At 39.8% G+C, this 21,873-nt stretch overlaps 1 protein-coding gene and 1 pseudogene across 1 annotated transcript; both read right to left on the reverse strand.

Moving 5' to 3' along the window:
* Positions 1-11,195: 11,195 nt before the first annotated feature.
* LOC147820600 (olfactory receptor 2T11-like) lies at positions 11,196-20,148 on the reverse strand (annotated as a pseudogene).
* On the reverse strand, positions 20,145-21,257 carry LOC147820601 (olfactory receptor 2T2-like). Its single transcript, XM_087204025.1, is given in 2 exon segments — positions 20,145-20,815; positions 20,818-21,257. Coding segments are annotated over 2 exon segments (987 nt in total). The 5' UTR covers positions 21,134-21,257.
* Positions 21,258-21,873: the final 616 nt, after the last annotated feature.

Consider the following 21,873-nt stretch of genomic DNA (forward strand, 5'->3'; position numbering starts at 1 on the left):
GGATGGCCAGCTCCACACACCCATGTACTTCCTGCTCAGCCAGCTCTCCCTTATGGACTTCATTTAAATCTGCACCACTATACCCAAGATGGCTTCTGGTTTCCTCTTTGGAAACAAGTTCATCTATTTCATTAGGTGTGGGGTTCAGTGTTTCTTCTTCACAGCTTTAGAAGGCTCAGAATCTCTGATCCTGATGTCTATGTCCTATGACTGTTACATGGCTATTTGCTTCCCTCTGCACTACCACACCTGCATGAACAAAAGTGTGTATGTGCTGATGATCCTGGGATTCTGGGCAATGGGCGCTGTCAACTCCTGCACTCACACAGTCTCTGCAAGGATTCTGTTCTCATATGAGATTTTCAAGGGGGAAGAGCTGGTGAATGTCTCCTGCTCAAGTGCCCATCATATCTCCTGAAGATAATGGTTGGTCACTCACACACCATTCTGAGGAGGGGCTGATTGTTTAAAAACAGGACTAAGAGAAACCATGGCATGCCTTCAATTCAGAGCTCCCTGTGATACTTTCCCATAGTGACTGGGTGAGAGCCATGGTAGACAGCAAAGTCAGGTACCTGTGGTCAGGCTGAACAGAGATACCTTGTGGTATTTAAAATAAAAGTCACAGGTGCCACAACTATGAACAGAGGCCAGGGACAGCTGAAACTTTCCTGGATTTGAAAGTCGTGTGTGTCCTTACCCTAATATGATGGGCTGCCCATGACTGGATCTAGAATGGATCTGGTGTTTCATTGATTTCTTTAGCAAGTGGTGGGAGCAAAGACATTTCTTCAACTTGACATTTTCACAAAATTGTAGATCGCAGAAGAAAATTATACAATCAAAATCAAAGAGAAATTTCTTCATTCTTTTTTTTGCTTTGATTTTGTTTTATGTTTTGAGATTTGTTGTTGTTTTGTTTGCTTTTTGTACATTGGTTTTCTATTTTTGCTGCTGTTTTGTTTTTTGTGACTGTATGCATTATTTTAAATTTTCTTTGGTTTCCTCCTTTATTTTGTTTTCTTTTTCATTTATTTTCTTCTTTCTTTTCCTGCTTTCATCTTCATGAGTTTATTAGAGCTTGGGAAATTTTTCTATGTCTTTCTTCCTTGCTTCTTAGCATTTTCTTAATTTTTTCTTTTTTATTCCTTTTCTCTCTTTTCATTTTTCACTCAATTTTTTGCTCTAATTTTATTCCCTATGTAATACCTTATTTTTTCTTCCTCTTTTTATTTAAACTTCAATTTCTCAAAAGTTTTTTCTCTTCTCTTTCTATAAACATCCTTCTACTCCCATTAGTATCCTTTGTACAACTCCTTTCCCTTTTCATAGCATATATTTTAAGGTTTCAAATTTTTCTCCTTTCATTCCCCCATTCTCAAACCCCATATTTTCACTAGTATAAGTATAAAAATTCTGTAATCTTTTCTTAGTTGTATAAACCTGTAAAATTACTTTGAATCCTTTTCTACTATTAATAGAGATGTAGCTGTCATATTTATGTATATTAGGTTTAACTCAACACCTAGGTTGTCTTAAATTTTACACCATAGTTATAAATTTCTTCTCTAGAATTAATGGTAGTATATAATCAGTAGTATATAATTTGTTCTTACCTTTTGTTAATATTCAATTTGTCTTGGATAATATTACTGTACCTGATATGTTTAATATTAACAAGGTAACACGATTGTTGCTATCTCTCTTTAAGCCAAGATATTGCATTTATGACATTAACAGTACTAGAGTACTTTCACAGAAAGTGTGGTTCTTGGCCTAATTACTCTGAATTCTTCCATCCTAAATTAACAAAGGTAGTCAGATCCTGAGACTGAGGTAAAGGACAATAATTAGCCCTGCCCCAAATACCTCACAGAAAATCTACTAAAGTGATCTCTATCCTATCAACAAGTCTTTACACTGCCATCCACAAGCCTCAGGGCAAAACAAAACAAACAAACAGAAATCAAAGAAGCATGAGAAAGCAAGTAAACAAAATGCCTCCCAAAGTACTCAAGTCTCTGTCAGCCAATGAACAGTGGACAGAGGGAAAGAGCAGAAGAAACAACACACGTAAATTACACAAAAAGCTACCAGAGAAGGGAAATAATCAGATGCAGGCAGTACTCACTAAGATCATAGAAAAATAACTGAACAAATAATGGAACAATAGAAAATGTCCAGAAGCTTTCAGAAGACACCAATAAATAGCTGGAAGAGCAAAATAAAATAATACAAAACATGAAGGACCAGTTTGGCAAAGAATTAGACCCCATGAAAAGATTGCAATCAAAAATTCAGGAGATTGTTATATTGAAAATATAGGCAACAGAAGTAACCAGTGTGAAGAAACCTATTCAGTACTAGAAGACAATGATTCCTTCAAAGACCAACTACTAATAAATCTTTAAAGTAACAAGAGAGCATGAAAAATGGACCTAATAGCTGTTAAATGATTAAGAGAAGATTAAGATTAATTGGAATAAGTACAAAATCAGAGGGAAACAGAAATGGAACAAAAATACTATTCAAAGAAATGATGGCAGAATCTCCTTAAATATAGAGGAAAAAATAAACATAACAAATCAACGAGGTACCATATTGTACTCAAAGCACCAAAAGCTCATCATAGGGAAAAAAATCTTAAAAGGCCTTATAGAAATACAATAAATCACACATAAAAATAGATCTATTAGAATCACAGCAGATTTTCTTTTTTAAAAAATTCTTTTATTGGTACATTTAAGGTATACAATACATTTACATTTCTCATTGGGAACTTGTACCTTCACATGATGTATCTTGGTTTTTAATTTTTTGTCATTCCCAGCACTCCCATCACCCCTTCACCCTTCCCTATTTGCAAAGTCTTTGTTTCCATTTTGTTCATTTCTCTATTTTTCCCTTCCCTTCTTTCCTTTCCCCTACCCCTCCCACTTCCCCTACCCCTTTGGACCTTTTCTTTCTATTTTGCATTATCAATTATTCATTTTAATAATTGGTACATTTTAGGTATACAATATAATGACATTCATCATTGAAAATTTGCACCTTTACATAATCTCTCTTGGTTATTTTCCTCCTTCTCCTGCCCTTCCTTCAAACCCTCCAGCCTTCCCTATTTGCAAAGACATTGTTTCCATTTTTTCATTTTCTCATATTAATTTCTTTCCCTTCCTTCCTTTCCCCTACCCTTCACACTTCCCCTTTGCCCCTTTTCTTCCTATTTCACATTATCTATTATACCTTTTAGTCTTTATTTACACTTTCAGTTTCTCACACTAGAGAAACTATTTGGTATTTACATATCTGTGTCTTATTTATTTCACTTAAGAGTATCACCTCAATGTGCATCCATTTAGCTATAATCTCTAATTTCTCATTTTTTATGGCCGAGTAGCATTCCATTAAAAACACATTTTCTTTATCCAGTCTCTAGTTGATGGGTATTTGGGCTGTTTCCAAGTTTTAGCCATTACAAATTGTGCTGCTATGAACATAGGTGCACATATATCACTGTGGTATGATTCTTTTAATTCTTTGGGAAAAAACCCTGCAGGGGTATAGCTGGGTCAAATGAGACTTCCAGTCCTAGTTCTTTGAGGTATCTCCATACTGATTTCCACAGTAGTTGCACCAGTCTACACTCCCTCCAGCAGTGGAGCAGGGTTCCTCTTTCCCCACAGCCCCACCAGCATTTCTTATTGGTTGATATCATGATAGCAGCCATTCTTTCTGGAGTGAAGTGGAATCTCAGCATTATTTTCATTTGCATCTCCTGAATGACCAGTGATATTGAACATTTTTTCATGTATTTATTTGCTATTTCTACTTCTTTGTCTGAGAAATGTCTGTTCATTTCAGATGCCCATTTTTGGATTGGGTCTTTAAATTTGGGAGGTCTGATCTTTTAAAATTCTTTATAGATTTGAGATAGTAGACCTTTGTCTGAGGAAGAGCAGGTGAAGATTTTTTTCCCACATTGTGCATTGTCTCTTCACACTGCTGGTAGTTTCTCTTGCTGTGCAGAAGCTTTTTAATAAGAAGAGATCTCACTTGTTGATTATTTGTGCTAATTTATGGGCAACTGAGGTTTTGTTCATAAAATCTTTTCCTACACTGATGTCTTCAAGGGTTCTACCTAAACTCTGCTCCAACTCAGCCATAAAAAATGAGAAATTAGAGACATTTATAGCTAAGTGGATGCACATTGAGGTGATATTCTTAAGTGAAATAAATAGGACACATATGCATAAATACTGAATAGTTTCTCTGCTGTGAGAAACTGAAAGTGTAAATAAGGACTAAAATGTATAATAGGTAATGTGAAATAGGAAGAAAAGGGGCAAAGGGGAAGGAAGTGGGAGGACTAGGGGAAAGGATAGAAGGGAATGGGATTAATATGAGAAAATGGAAAAATAGGAACAAAATCTTTGTAAATAGGGAGGACTGGAGGGGTTGAAGGGAGGGCTGGGCAAGGGTGAAAAATAAGAACCAAGAGAGACTATGTAAAGGTGCAAATTTCCTATGATGAATGTCATTATATTTTATACCTAAAATGTACCAATGATTAGAATGAATAATCAATAATGCAAAATAGGAAGAAAAGGTCCAAAGGGGTAGGGGTAGTGGGAGGGGCAGTGAAAGGAAAGAAGGGAAAGGAAAAATGATGAGAAATGGAAAAATGTTAATAAAGTCTTTGTAAATAGGGAAGGGTGGAGGGGATGAAGGGAGGGCTAGGAATGGCGAAAAAATAAGAACCAAGATGCATTATGTAAAGGTACAACTCCCTATGAGAAATGTAATTGTGTTGTATACCTACAATGTACCAATAAAAGGATTTAAAAAAAAGTCATACACTGTGGCCAAGTCAGTTTCATTCCAGGAATGCAAGAATATTTCAACATAGGTAAATCGGTAAATGTGATATATCACATGAATGGAATCAAGCATGAAAACCACATCATCATCTCAGTTCATGCAGAAAATGACTTCCACAAAAATCCAGCATCCTTTCATGATAAAAACCCTGATGAAAATATGTATAAAATGGTCCTTCTTCATACCAATAAAAGGCATAGATGGCAAACACACCACTGACATCATACAGACTGGGGAAGAATTGAAAGCCTTTCCTCTAAGATCAGTAATTAGACAAAGGTGTCCATTCTACCACTTCTGTTCAATATGGGAGTTGAAATTTTAGGCAGAACAATCAGGCAAGAGAATGAAACAAAAAAAATCATAATACAAAACTAAAAAAGTCAAATTTACCGTAGAACCCCCCCCAAAAAACTTTTAGATCTGATAAACAAATTCAACACATGCTCAGGATACATCAATAAACAAAAAAATCATACACCAATTCTATATACCAATAATGAAACCCTGAGAAAGAAATCAAGAAAACAATTCCATTCACAATAACTTCAAAAGTAATTATATGCATTGGAACCAACTTAATCAAGGAAGGGGAAAGTCTTCTGTAATGAAAATTATAGAACTCTGAAAAAAGTTGAAGGGGATTTCAGAAAGAAGAAATTCCTTGTTCATGGATTAGAACTAATACTGTTAAAATGGCTCAGTTACTAAAAGAGATCTATGGATTCAATGCAGTCTCTATTAAAATACCAAGAAATTTCTTCACAGAGCTAGAAAAAATTCCCAAATTCTTATGAAATAGAAAATACCCAGAATAGCCAAAGAAATCCTGAGCAAAAAGAGCAATGCTGGAGACATCACAATACTGGATTTCAAGTTCTACTGCAAAGAAATAGCAAAAATCCCCAAAATGAAACCAGGACAAAAACAAAAATGTTGACCAAATGGACTAGAGCACAAGACAAACAACCTCGTGGATCTTTACCATCTGAATTTTGACAAAAGAGCCAAAACCACACTAGAACAAAACAGCCTCTTTAAAAAAATGATGTTGGGAAAACTTGAGTGCCAGATGCAGAAAATGGAAGCTAGGTCTTTGTCTCTCATCCTGTACCAAAATCAAATCAAAGTGGATTAAAGACCAGATATAAAACCAAAAACTTTGAAATGCTGGAAGATAACAGGGAAAACACTTGAAGCGATAGGCACAGGCAAAGACTTCCAAATGAGAACCTCAGTAGCACAGAAAATATTGAGAATCAACAAATAGGATTACATAAATTCAAAAGCTACTGGACTGCAAAAGGAACAGCCAACAGTGTGGAAGAATAAACTACAGAATGGGAGAAAATATTTGCTGGCTATTCTTCTATAAGAAGACAAATATCTAGAATATGTAAAATACTAAAAAGTTCTTTAAAAATGACCCCATCAATATATGGGCAAATGGACTGACTAAATACTTCTCATCTGAGGAACCAAAATGGTCCATAAATATAGAAACACATCTTTAGGTACTAGGGAAGGGCTCACCTTACCCCAGTCCAAATGGCTACCATCAAGAATATAGAAAATGATGAGCTCCGGCTTGCATGTGGGGAAAAGGGAATCCTCCTACATTGTTGTGGGGAAGGTAAAGCAGTGTGATCACTGTGGAAGTCAATGTGAATATTCCTTAAAAATTAAACCCAAAACTACCTGATGATCCAGCTATAACTCTCCTAGTATTCTCCTGAAAGAATTTAAGAATGCATATATATGTGCATATCTTTGTTTATAGTGGCACAATTCTCAATAGCTAAGGTGTGGAAATGGACTAGATGCCCACCAACATATGAATAAAGAAAATATGATTGGTATGTATGAATATTATCTAATCATAAAGAAAAATGACATCATGTCATTTGCAGGAAAATGGATCAAATTTGAGACCATGATCTTAGACAAAATAAACCAACTCAGAAAGCTACATATCAAAATTTCTCTTATATGAAAAATAGATAAATAAAAACCTCCAAATAAAATAAAAGAGAGATATCAGAGAATGAGAAGGTAGATTTTGGGAGACTGAGAAAAGGATCTGTAGTGGATTGACTAATGGTCAACTTGTAATGCCCAGCTGAGCTGAATCAGTGTCGTGTGGGTGTGGATGATCCATCTGAGGATTGCTGCCAATAGCCAAAAAAAGATCAGGAGGGGAAGATCTTGCCTTGTTGATTTTCTAGGAGAAGCTGGCTGTGGATGGTTTTCCTGCTACAAACCAGGCTGTTCTTGTTGGAAGAGAAGCTCAGGGCCTCACTGTTGCTGGGAATGACTGTTGTTTTCATCATAGGAGCTCTGATCTTCACCATGAGCAACACTTTCTGGCTCCAATGTGGATCCCTCTGCTTGGTGGTACAAATCCTTCATCTCACTGGTGTAGGTATTCTGGATTCCACCAGTGGCCTTTGGGCCTTCCCAGTGCAGATCCTCAATATGGACAAGCATGAGACATTGCTGTGGGCTCTAGGCCACTGGCTGGACTCATGGAAGATATTCCCTTGGATTCTAAGCCTTTAGCTGGACTTGTGTGGGATATTGCTGGGATTCAGGCCCTTAGCTGGATGCTTTCAGCCCCTAGTGTGTCGTTAATCTTTTGCACTCCTTTGCATTTGACTTTTCGGGTAATTAGCATAAGATAATCTTCTAAATTATGTGTCCTGTAGTAAATGTGTTATCTTAACAAGACCCTCACTACAACAGGATCAGAATGAGTGGGTAGAAAATGGAGCAGAGTAATGGAATTTAAAATAATAAAGATATGATACATAAAGAGCCTCACCCTTCTATATTAGTAATAATATTAATATATACATATATGAATAATATGAAAGAGCTGCAAACAAAGATTCTCAGGCAAATGATTCCCGTTTTTGTAACTCTTTGCATAACTTTTTTCTTCAAGTTTAAAAAAATGGAGGGAAATTGACAAAGACATATATTTAAATATTAAGTAATTTTTAATCTATATATATATTTAATACATAGTACATATTTAAAGCTCTACACTCTGATTACATTGACATTTTTAAACAATTAAGTGAATGAAATAATCATACAGAAAGTTGTCATATGAGCTATGATTTTTCCAAGTATTTGTGGAGCAGTTGCAGAGTAGATAGAGCAGGTACAGTTGCACTCAGGTGATTGGACACCCAAGCCTAGGTCTTCAATATGGAGCATACCCAGAATGCACTGGATGTGGTGGTGCTTCTGATGATAGTGTCAATCATGGTGAACAACACTACCTAATCAAGATCCAGGACAGAGTTCCATGCATATCAACATATTCACTGCTCATGAAAGTTAAGAGACTGAAGCCCAGGCTTGAGTGATACCCACGGCTGAGAGCAGCAGAGCGGGTTTGAGACTCAGATCAGCTGTGCTCTCACACACAGAAGGCAGCTCCCTATTAGAGCTGTTGATGTCAACAGACACCTGTGAGAATGGAAAAAGCATCATGGCAAAAGAACAGGGACAGGGAGGTCACCTTCAGCTGTTCAAAGGCACCTGTTCAAATATTCCACTGTCATGAGTGTGTGTGTGTGTGTGTTCTTTAACTCTGCAAATGATGCACACTGTTTTAAAGAACAAACCAGGAGCACTGTTCAAAGACAGTCACAGGAGCCACAGGCAGAAGGATGATGTCAGTGTGTCCTGTAGCATCACCTTTTGGGGACATCGAGGTGGACTCTGCAAATACCCACCTTGTGATTGTGTTCGTTGTGGAGACAGATCATGAAGTCAAGGCAAAAAGAGTAAATTCAAAAGTCTCAGACACAATTACAAAGGTTCATGGCTGCAGTGCCTGAGATATAAGCTAAGAATCCAGAGAATCCTCGGTCTGTGTAGAGAACATACATAAGAACACCAGGGGGCCACATGGCAAAGGCAGAGGCCCTTGCCTCAAGGAACAACAGCTATAGACTCAGAGCACCTGTGCTAAGAAGCCACTTCCATTCTTGACATCGGATTAACTCTTAGCAAGACATAAATGGTGGCACTGAGAGGTTGAGTATCATGCTCACAGAAGCACAGCCTGAAAAGGAAAAGGCCAAGATTCAAACTCACATGGGTTTCCTTCTAAGCAAAGGGCTTTAATGCCATTAAATTGCCTCTGAATGTGGAGGATGGGGTAAAAATAATCAAATACAAATTAAATATTAATTTTAGACTATGCATTCTAAACACTGAATATTGAGGTATCATGTACAAAGATAGGAGATGTTGTATTTTCATAAAATCTACTAAAACATACAGGAGATTTACTGAACACAAGAAAAATGCTTAGGGCAGTGAACTTTTTCCATACTAAATGGAAACCCAACAACCTGAAAGCCATTCCAAAGCCCAGACTACAAAGGGAATATTTTAGGGATAGGTCTTAAACTTAGCATTTGGAAGTGAAAGATTGTCACTTTATGTTGCCAAATCAATCTGTGTTAAATAAGAAGCCACACTCAGGCAGGAATGTTGGTTGTATAGTTTTTAATTGCCCCCAAAGACCAATTCATAGAAACATAGAGCTGTTGAATGTCTATTGCATGCTGCAATTATAGGCATTCAAAAATCATGACTATGAGATGTTTTCCTCACAGAAGTAATGGTAATTCTGTAGTAGTAATGATAAAAGTTGCTGTTCCCACTATCTTGTGTTGGGTGTTACTGTATGTAATTACAGTTAAAATGATGAGTGCTTGCTCTTTGCTAGCCATTCTGTAGAGTCCATCTCATGGGCAACCTGAGGACATGCTTACATGGGATTCATTAACCTACTCCCAATTGAGCAGAAGGTCAGAGCCTTGCTTATGCTCAATTTCTCCACTACCTTTAAAAATTAAACCACCTAAAGCTTTCTTCTCTACTCATCTTGTCAGCTTCTAATCCTTTTTTTGTACCTTCAAAGCACTCCAAGACTATCTCCACTGAAATTGCTCTATTAGTATCCCAAGTGATTTTCCATTTGTAAATACAAACATTACATCTCTTTTCTCATATTAATCCAAAACAAACTGCACTTGTTGCAGTTGATTGTACCCCCCATTCATACCTACCTTCTTCATTTGTGCCTCTGAGCATATTTCTTACCTCATCAAACCTTATCTCTTACTCTATTTATTTCTCATTTGACCCCAATTGCTTCAAGTCTGAGTCTGAAACATCTTCCTATAAGGAAGTGATCTCAGCTAACTTTGGAAGTTTACCTCAATCAAATAACTTTGTGTCTTTAGAGAATCTTTAGACCCTGAAAGCTACCAAATGCATTCCTTGAGTTTAGAACTCTAATCTGGACTCTACTTGACTTGATATATGACTATACATTGAATAGGACTGTAAAAATTACCTTGACAACAACTGAATACTTAAAAAGCAATTTATCTTACCTAGCACTGTAGAAGTTTTCAAAACTTCAAGAAATAAAACTCCATTTTCCATTCTCTTAAACCAAAAATCCATGGTTTCCCTTCTTTCCACATTTATTCCAAACATAAAAAATGCATGAGCTAATCTTCTTTGGTCTCCACCCCACCACAGATACTGTTATTTCTCTTCTTGGAAGCTCCCAGTATTATCTTCCTGCATCCATATTTGTTCCCTGTTCTTTTCTCTGCCCCAAGACACAGGGAGCCTTTAAAAAATGTTCATCTTATCGTGTCCACTTCTATGAAAAGCTCTACAGATGTTCTTCTCACCACACTCGGAACTGAAACCAATGTGCATCCATATGCTCTTGCAGAGTCACACAGACCTGAGGAACTTGACATTTCTGGCTTGGGTACATAGCATTTTTCTCTCAGACCCGCATAGAAGGGCACGGCAGTGTTCTCTGATGTTAATGTTCAAGTCTCTTCCCCTTGAGCATCTGTGCCGTGCTTGATGCTCATTCATAGTTGGTTCCATTCAATTCATGCACTGTTTCTTGTGGCTGAGTATTCAGCAGCTGTTGTATCCAGCTCAGAAGATTCCAAAATGATCAGAGTGTGTACAGTTCATTGGCATTAGTTCCTAATGAAAACCATGACTAAATTGTGTGATTTCTCTTTTTTCTCTCTTCCTATGTTTGTATGAAATAACCAGAGAATATTTGGCACCCAAATATTTAGTTTTTTGTTTTGTTAAAGCAAGAGTAAATTTTGAGGGAGACCTGAGTCATGGTGGAAGGGTTGCTGTGAACAGATATTTTTGTGTTTCCCTTAGAAACAAGAACCAAGAGCTGATGAATACTTTCATTTAGTAATAAATTGTTTTTGGTAATTTCCCCACAGTCTCTATGCAATGAGTGAAACATTCTCCCACCTTTAAGAGCAAGAATACAAATAAAATGAATCCCCTTCATGTTCAATAGAAATTCCACTCTGATAGCTGACCAAATGGTCTCAGGTAGATCTTCTCATGTCATTGCATCTCTGGCTGTTGCCTGGTTCCTACTTTCTGAGCTGAAGAGCAACATGTGAATATCCTCCTAGATGCCCCCATGACATCCTTGTTTTTGAGGCTATAGATGAGTGGGTTAAGCAAGGGAGTGACAATGGTATAGAAGGTGGACACCACCTTGTCCTGCTCAGGCATGTGGAATGACTGGGGCAGCACATACATGTAGCATGCAGCCCTATAGAAAATGCTGACAGTATTCAGGTGGAATGGACAAGTGGTGAAGGCCTTCTTGCATCACTTTATGGAGCACATGTGGTAGACAGTTGACAAGATGAGAGAGTAGGAGGTGGAAATGATGGAGATGAGAATGAGCAGCATGAGCACACAGCAGATGTACATCATGGTCTCATAAAATGATCTGTCTGAGCAGGCCAGCTTGAACACCACAAGGATCTCACAGAAGAAGTGGTTGATGCTGCAGGAGCCAGAGTAGGGGATGTTTGTGGTGATGGGTGTGAACAGAAAATCATCCAGAGAATCCTCAAACCAGTCCCCAGCAGCCAGCAGAAGGCACACCTTGCAGTTCATCAGAACTGGGTACCTAAGAGGGCCCTAGAGACAGTGATGTAGTGGTCATAGGCCATGAGCTCCAACAGGAAGAACTCTGAACCAATCATAGTCAAGTAGAGGAAGATCTAGATGACACAGGCCACAATGGAGATGGTCTTCTCCATGGAAACCATGCCTACCAGGAGCTTTGGGACCATGGTGCAAATGAAAAGCATGTCCATGATGGAGAGCTGGCTGAGCCAGAAGTACATGGTGGTGTGGAGTTGAGGGTCCACCTGAATCAGGAGTACCATGACCAAGTTTGCTATTACAGCCACCTCAAAGATAGCAAAGATGACTGTGAATACAATCCCTATAGCCTCCCTGTTCACCAGAAGCCCCAGCAGTGGAAAGTCAGAGGAGGAAGTTGTGTTTCTCACTGATATTGCTGCCTATGCAGCTGCAGGGAGCAGGGGCACACAAAGACCAGGAAGGAAAGCAAGACCAGGTACATTCAACAAGGGGACGATTTTGTAATGGAGGACACTGCACAGGGTGATGGTTGGGATGAAATTTTCCAGGGTAGAACACTAGAGAAAAACAAAAGGAAATGTGCCATACAGCGTTAATGGCAGCTATGTCCCTTGATGGAAATCAGCCCTTATTATGTCTGTGTTCTCTCTTCTAGGTGGCATAGTTTGTATAGTTTACAGTGACTGCATGATACAAGCAGTGCATGCCATTCCTGCAAAAGAGTTTTGACCACCTATGTTCATTCACCATTTTTCACATCCATGGTAGGTCTAAATGAATTCTGGATAGAGAAAATGTGATTGCTTCACTAATTAAATGGCTGAACATGAGTAAAATGAATAACTTAGGGAGTGAAGATTTAGGATATTCACAAGTGCACATGCACTATACCTTCACTGTCTTTCCATTTTTGTTTCTTGTTGCTGTATCTAAAGTGATTCCTCCTCTGTTCTGCCTGCGAAGCTTTGTTACCCTCCCACTTGACAGTTTATCTCATGGTTTCTTTACTCTCTAGGTGTTCTACAGAAAGCTGCTTGAATTAGACTATTAAAAAGCAGTTCAGACTATACAAGGCTGATTCCTTTATTGCTCCCCACTACTACTATGGGTTTGGGGAACAGGTGAAGGAGGTAAAAAATGTTAGCATCTTGGATCCATGTCACCAAGAGACAACAGGAGCAAGGAGTTAACCATTAACCATGCAGATGTCTGCTGATGTTCACCTGCACCAAGGCCAGGACTTAGCTCAGGACTAGAGATCTATGGAGCAGGTATAGGAGCAAGATAGCAACTGGCTTCAGGTAGAAAGGGATTTTTATCTCTCGCTCTTACCATATGGATTAAAGATTTATTAAAAAGCCAAAAAGGAAGATAAACATACCTGTGATAAATGTTCTCCTCCTCTTATATGCCAGGCCTTTGTGATCTGGCATCAAATATTTGTGTATGTCAGAATCAGAGTCCAATCCAAGGGTTATCCCGGGCCCATGCAGCGACTTCACTGTTTCTCAGGTCATAGGATCGGAGCCTTCACCCCAGGAACTAGGATTACTTGAGGTAGTAAATGAAAATACAGGACACTGAGTAATCTTGTCTTTCAGATAAACATTTAAAATTTATTTTAATATAAGTTTGTGAGACACACTAACAAAAATCACCATTTATCTGAGGTTTGAATCTGGATGCTTGTTTTTTACAATGCCAAATTCATACTGAGCTTCACAGAATTCAAGAATTGTAATGACAGTGAAAAAGTTACTAATGGATTCGGTAAAACACAATCAATATTGGATACAGAAGTGAGATTCTGGCATCAGCATTAAATGGTCTCACTCCAAACTCTACTGGTTGCTGGTTCTGATTACTGTGCAAGGCTTCAGGCTGCCTCCTCCTCTGGCTGCCCCAGAACCCTGTGCTCAGTGCTGAGGGCCTTGCAGTGAGACCCTGCCACACACAAACTCATTCAAGTTCTCTTCCACCTCCCTCAGACAAGTGGAAATAAATATTATCTAAGATACATTTTTGTTCATGTCTGTCAATATAAAAGACATTCTATTTTAGAGTAATCCATAAGTAATTAAGTAATTAATACTTAAGTAATCCATACTAAGAGTGAGAGAATGAACACATCTCATCGTTAATTAAGAGAATTGAAACATTTTATCCAAAAGGAATAAAAGTCTTTGAATGAACCATCACACTTCTCAACACACTCGCACCCAGCAGCCTGGTCTGGTCCATCATCGCATCCTCCTGGTCTTCCAGGAGCTGTCCCTGGACTCTCTCGCTCCCCCTCTGTTGCTTTAGTCTCCTCTCAGCATGGAAGTCACATTGATGCTGGAGCCTGCACTGTACCTTGATGCTTTCCATCTCAGGACCCGTCAGGCTCTGGGCCTTTTGCCTCCTCCAGTCTGTTTGTTCAGTGCCTCCTGCAGCAGCAATCTCCTGCCTCTGTGCCCACTCAGGGGGCCCCAGCCCAGGGCCTTGGTCCCCACAGCTTGCCTACCCAGGGTCCCCAAGTCTGGGCAAGGTCATGGCCTCATGCTCCTCAGAACCTTGTGCGAAGTCACCTGCTCAGAGGGGCCTACTCTCACCCTACTCGATGGCCTCACACTTCTGCCCATCTCCTAACCCCACCCGACACCCTGTGTGCTTACTTAGCTTAGCATTTGTCTCTTAATTCTCACATAGTCAAGACTGCGGCCTATTTGATGAACTGGGTACCCCGCCATCTAAAGGAGTGACTGGCACATGCTAAATATTTGACCAATAAATACATGAAGGCTCTTAAAACATGCACAGTCATTACAAAGGAAATTGTGGATATTTTATTTTTCTTAACATGATACTTGCTAGTAGTATCACCTAAAATAATTCTATGTTTTTACATACAATGTGCTGAAGAGAAATACAAATGCCAGACTTTATGTGTATTTTTAATCCAAAATAAAATTGCCATACAAAAAAGATCTACCATAGCAAACAGCAATAAAATTTACTACCAAATCAGTGAGATTAATACAGATAAATTTGAGACAGTTTTTTTCCTGTGGTTTAAAATCAACCCACTCAGTTATGGAAAACTAGGTGGTGAGCAAAGTTGATAAGAAAAGAGGAGCTGGAGACTGAGCACTGGTCTCTTCCCTTCTGCTGCAAAGGCCAAAGAGCAGGGAGGAGAGGTTGCCCTGTAGACATGGGACTTCAGGCAAACTCACTCACCTTGGACCTCTAGCTGAGGCTGGGTGGTGTGAACATTGGGCTGCAGGGAGGACTCACACACATTGCTGCTGTGATGAGAATGACTTTGATTTTGAGAGACTGCCTAGTCACTGTTCAGGGTGTGAAAATAGTAAATTTCTACTCCTTAGAAACTGTAGTATGGAGATGGTCAGATGTGTGGTCAACCTATTGTATAACAATTCATCTTGCTGCTATTTCCAGTAATAAGACAGTAGAGGTAATGGAAGTATTTGCTAACCGAAGTCATACTAAACTGATTTGGCATATAATAGAATTCCAAGTGGTCATGGATATAAGGGACATCTAGATGTGTATTCATGGCTGACAGTTTCATTGTATTTTTAAATGAGAAATGTGGCATATTTGCAATCTCCTTATTGTGTGTGTATGTATATATATTTCAAATATATAAGAATATATATTTTATTAACTAATTTCTTTCTTCATATTGAAGCCACTTAATGCATTCACAGTGTGCATTATAATATTTTTATTAAAAATACTCAAAAGTTAAGCTTTTTACAATATTCCAAATTAGAAAGAACTATTATTTGTGATCAACCATGCTGGAGATCACATGACATTACCTTTTATCCCTTTGAAGACATTTCCCACAGTTTTCTGAGATAGAAGAGCTGCTTTCTCTGTTGAGCCTTGATTCATCCGGTGGTCAGAAGTAGAGGCTCAAAGGACATGGTTTTAGCTACACTGAAACAAGTTTTCTGATTTTTGTCTTTCCAAATGTGTAGTCTGCCAAATTTGCATCACAGCTCATTGCAGTTAAGCCCTTTGGAAATTCAGGGAGGGAGCACTTTTCATAATATCACTGACATAGGCCATTCTAAACCGTGTTCTTCGTCTCTGTCTTTAGTCAGCACAAAAAGGTTTCCACCCTTGGGCAAGACTTCCCTGTGTGACTGACTTCTTGTCACCTCCAGAGGAGAAAGCATCTGTGAAGAATCTGGAAGAAGCCAGTGACAGTTCCTTACCTGAGCCACAACTAAGAAAATACTTGATAGAAATCACTGAGGACTGTATGAAGTTGGAAAGATTTTCACTACAGTTATTCTCCTTCCAGCTTCTTTCTTAACATCCAATTTTCTGTGTGCTCACCTACTTTCTCGGACCTTTTGTTGCTACTGATATTCTTCAAACCTGAAATCCTCAGAAAAACATAAAAAAGGTCTTAAAATTTAAAATGTGTACCTTAGAAAGATAAACCTTCTAAAGTGAAATGGCTTTTTTCCACTCATTTCCTAATAGTTACTGAGGACTGTATGAAGTTGGAAAGATTTTCACTACAGTTATTCTCCTTCCAGCTTCTTTCTTAACATCCAATTTTCTGTGTGTTCACCTACTTTCTCGGACCTTTTGTTGCTACTGATATTCTTCAAACCTGAAATCCTCAGAAAAACATAAAAAAGGTCTTAAAATTTAAAATGTGTACCTTAGAAAGATAAACCTTCTAAAGTGAAATGGCTTTTTTCCACTCATTTCCTAATAGTTACTGACAACATATTTGACATCCAGAAACTGTCCAGGTGCTTGTCATGCATCTCCATGGAAAATGAAGATCCCTTTTTTGCTTATGTGATGAGTAGGTTAAAAAATAAAATCAGCTTATAAATGAACAAAAAAGCAACAACAGAAAAGCAACAGAGGATAATCAGAGTGGACACTGTCAGCATCTAGTTGTCACTTTCATGGTCTTAGCTAGTTCCTCAAATAGCTGGTCAATACTGCACCCATCAGTGCCCCTTGAGACTCTCCTTTGGAATGAAGTACATGATGGGGTGTTTGGAAATGACCATGGTGATTATTTGTATGTAAGAAGTTCTACCTCAACACAAACTCAAATGAAAAACAGTAAAAATGAATCTTCTTGACCTTAACATTTGTGTATGAAGCAGCCCTTGGTTTTAAGTAACATCCCAATGCTTTGAAATCCTCTACTGTTCCAATTACCCTGACTCCTGTATTTAACATCTTTCTACAATCAGAATCTAATATTTCAGGCAGTTTGTGTTCATCTCTCAGCAGAACTTGAGGGCTATTCTTCACTTTGTGGGCAACATAGTCTGCACTGACTTCTAAACCATTGTCTAAGTATTTTAAGCTGAAATCTTCCCAGGGTTTAAGAAAGTATTTAGTAGGGAGACTTTATGTTTTTCACTATTAGACTTTGACATTATAGAACCATAAATGTCTACTTAAATGTGTAGAAGTAAATGTTCAAGTAATTTCATATCCATATCCCTTACCTGCATGAAGAGCCCAGGGGGTTTCATGACCCATCAAGATGAGTCATCAGGTCCTTGCAAGACCAGCTCAGCTGGTGCTCAACAGAGAATAAATGTGGATTTTATCTGTGTGTTGCTCCCAGAGGGGCCTTTGTCCCTAGGTCAGGATTAGGAGTATCACAAAGTAGAAGCTGCATTTGGAGACACATTGACTCCTTTGGAAATTGCCTACTGATTAATATCAATGTTTGGCAGCAAAATACCAGACCACAGGGTGGAGATCCAGTCTGCATCATCTCAAGTGTTGCAATAACTTGCTCTGAATGTGGCTTCTCCATCACCTGTGGGGCTAAGTCTTCATCTAAACACTTCAGAGGAGTTTGTGAGGATCAGGATCAAAATCTAATATTGTATTGAAATTTTTTTTAAAAGGACATTGTTGTCTTTAACTTTGCTTTATCATCTGGAATAGCTGATGACAGAGTGAAAGTATGGAACTGGTAGCATTAAAATTAATCTTAAGGTGGTATAATTCTTAATTTTCTTTCCCACATTAATATATTGTTTTTAACAAGGAGGAAGGTATGGTGACCACAAATTACCTTGTATCTAAATTTTGTGAAATGACTGAGGAAAAGCCCTGGTCATGCCCTTTTAAGAGAGGACTAATCTATGAGAAGGGAGTGGGCAGCCACGATGTGTAGGATGAGATTTGAAATTTTAAAAAGACTGTATTAGAATGTATAAGCTGTCCAAGACGGCACTCACGTGTACCATGAGCAACTCATCAGGCTGAGGTAGGAGGATTGCTTAGCTCAGGAGTTCAAGGCCAGCCTGGGCAACAGAGCAAGGCTGTCTCTCTCCATCAGTCAGTCAATCATTCAGTAACCCATAGAGCATTTAGTATAACATCTCACACATCAGAAGTGGGAGGATTGGTAAATCATTATAAAATGAGCACATCCAGGTAGCCACCACTGTTTGTTGAAAAGACATTGAACAACATTGCAGAAGATCCCTTCTGCCATGCCCAGCCACTAGCACCTGCAGTATCTAGGGATCTGACTAAATACTCTTTTCTAACTTGCATTTTTCAAGTACCTTTGATGTATTTATCAACCTAGGAGTTGGCATGCTTTGTTAAATGTGCAAACAGTTAATCTTGGAAATATAAGAACAAAAGCCCTACTAGGTATTAATATATAGCAGCTCAGCTCCAAGCAAGACAGTATGGAAAAGGGGAAGAAGACACAAGTTCATGAGGGGATGTGAAGTGTGAGATGCAGTGGTTTGGTAGAGGGAGAGATTGAAAGAGGGTTGCTGGTGAAGGCAGGCAGAAGGGAAGGGAGAAAGCATTAGTGCAGAGGTGCAGAGAATGCAAAGGGAATGGAACCGCTGAGACAAGGCTGAAGGTATTTCACGAATGAACCAAGTCTGTTTCTGTTCATGAAGACGTTCATCCCTCCTAGACATTCTGTAATCTCTTTTCTATTTGTTTCCTTGTTTCATTTCAAGGCAAAGGTAAAATTATTAGAAACCTTCTGAGGTAAAACCAGGTGATATTCTTTACCTGCATTTGCATTGGGGGAGGAAAATTTTTTCCCCTCTGTCTCTACATCAGTGCCAAAATAGCGTAAGGTTGAATGACATTTGCTTGGTTGCCTGTTATGTGACTTCTAAAAACTCATCCAACCTTCTCTAAGCCTCCTACTGATAGACAAAATAGACACCAGGTGAATCAATACAGGCTTTGCTAAATTTTTTCTTTTAGGACCTTATATATATGATGAAGTAAAAGGTAAATAAGTAAATGATAGAAGGCTTACTGTAGTCTTTTTTAGATAAAATTCTACCCACTTTGTCCACCTATCAAGACATCACATCTAGCCAAAAGTCCTTAAAAAGGAGAAATATTTGTCCCCAATGTACCAATGGAGAGGCTGAGAATTATACTGAGCAAGTTATTTAACCCAAGAGATCTAAGTTAGCTAATGAAGTGTCTCTACTTTTTCATTCTATATTTATCTATTATCACTTTATTAAAGCATGAATGGAAGTTTTGTAGGTTTGTAGTAATGTTGTAATCTTAATGATAGAATAAAATTTGAACCAATCAATAAATGAATAAATATTTATTAATTTCCAGGCTTATATTAGACCCTGATGAATAAAAGTATGGTGATAATCCACATGTAATTTCACAGGTAAAAGATGAAATAGATATTTTACAAAGTGACTCAGAATATAGAACCCAAAATACAATCCTATCATCCTCACAAAAGCTTCCTAAATAAAACTACCACATTATGAGCAATCAAGAATATTTTTAGTGAATTCTTGAAATTGAATCATCAAGAGCATGGGTTTGCCGGGATTGAACTTTTCATTTGAAAAGCCGGTCAGGAGGGGCCTCAAGTGTAATTCAGTGGTGGACCAGGGCTTAGCATGCCTGAGGTAGGTCCTGGGTTCAGTTCCCAGCCCAATCCCCAAACTGGGCCAGCAACCCAGACACAAGGGACACATGACCACACGTCTCACATAACATACCCTGCACGGCCTGCCTGGGGTGGCTGACAGTGCTGCTAGCTGACAGCACTACGTGGAAAAGGTCAGTGAATCCAGATAAGCAAATTGGGTGAGGCTGCGCCGTGGTCCACCTTCAGGGACAACCCTTACACGGTGCTTCAGCAGGAGGATGTGCCGGCTGAGAATGCTCATTGACAGTGTGACACTGAGTGTTTTCATCTCCAAGAAGCATATTCTGGGAGGACTGGGTTGTTGGCCAAGTCATCCGGCTCCTGTGGGCCCCCTGGCTTCCCCTGGGTCTGGCCTGACCCTGACTCTTTGGGGAGAGGTGGATTTCCCCAGGACCCGCCTCAGAGCTGCGGCCACATCCCTGTTCCTCAGGCTGTAGATGAGCGGGTTAAGCATGGGCGTGAGGATGGTGTAGAAGGCGGACACCGCCTTGTCATGCTCAGGCGTGTGGTAGGAGTGGGGGAGCACGTTGGTGTAGAAGGCTGCCCCATAGAAAATGCTCACCACCAGGACGTGCGAGGAGCAGGTGGCCCAGGCTCGGCGCCGACCTTCCGCTGAGGTCATGCCATGCACGGTGAGCAGGATGCGTGTGTAGGACACAGCAATGATGGAGATGGGCACCAGCAGCATCAGCATGCAGCACGCATACATCAGGGTCTCATACAGCGATGTGTCCATGCAGGACAGCCGTAGCACGGCTGGGATCTCACAGAAGAAGTGGTTGATCTGCCGGGATGCACAGTAGGGGAAACTCATGGTGACGGGCGTCAGCATGAAGCCGTCCAGGGAGCCGCCCAGCCAGGAGCCCAGCGCCATGTACAGGCAGACCCTGTGGCTCATGATCACCGGGTAGCGCAAGGGGCTGCACACAGCCACGTAGCGGTCATAGGCCATGAGGCCCAGCAGGAAGAACTCTGCCCGATCAGGGTCACGTAGAGGAAGATCTGGACTGCACAGCCCAGAAAGGAGATGGTCCTCTGTTCAGACAGCAGGTCCTGGAGCAGCTTGGGAACTGTGACACAGATGTAGACCGTGTCCATGAGGGAGAGCTGGCTGAGCAGGAAGTACATGGGTGTGTGCAGTTGGGGGTCCAAGTGGATGAGCAGCACCATGACCACATTTGCCACGACAGCCACCACAAAGATGGAGAAAACCACAGTGAAGATCAGCCCCGGTAGGGTCCGGTGGACAGTAAAGCCCAGGAGGATGAAGTCAGTGGAGTTCTGGGAAGTGGCCTCCATCTCTGTGTCACATGGTCACCCTGGGCTACAGGCAGAGAGTTGGGGTTAGGAATGATGCCATAGTGACCAGCACCACCAGGAACCATGTCAGATGCCATGTGGATAAAGGAGAGCATCACCTTCAGACTCCTGAGTCCTGATGCAATGTTAATGATTCATGTGACACCGGCAGATACATTTCCCTCTGCACCAGGTCATCATAGCCTGTACTCTACAGGGAGGGTATGAGATGTGAATGCAAGGATCCCTCAGTATTTTACAAATTGGCATTATCGGGCCAGGGATTTAGCTCAGTGGTTTCACTGCCTGCTGCTCAAGTGCAAAGACCCAAGGTCGATCCCTGGTACCAAAAAAAAAAAAGGCATTATCTTTATTCGGAGCCACCTTCTGTGTGCACCCTATAGCTTATCATTTTAGGCTGGAAGTTTCTTGAGGCTGGCCCTGTGCCATATTCCCTATTTGTGTCATAATCTAAGTTCCTTGAACTTGAATTGCTCCTTGCCATTAGGATGATTACATCCACCTGTGCCTTAGGAAACTGATATGATGTGACCATGGAGCCAAGGTTAGGTAAACTGTATGGTTTTGGTGACATTATTACTGCAAGGGCCTTGAGAATTTGAGGCCTCAAAGATATAGCATGGCAGTGCTGCTAACCTCATTGGAGGCTGGGGTCTAAGCTGCCTGTGGGTAGGTGTGTTGAGAATCATTATGTTCTAGGATGGAGTGTTTTAAATGCT

The sequence above is a fragment of the Heterocephalus glaber genome, unplaced genomic scaffold (assembly GCF_053883595.1).
Source record: "Heterocephalus glaber isolate CG9 unplaced genomic scaffold, H.glaber_assembly_v1.0 deba00001837, whole genome shotgun sequence".
Lineage (NCBI taxonomy): Eukaryota > Metazoa > Chordata > Mammalia > Rodentia > Bathyergidae > Heterocephalus > Heterocephalus glaber.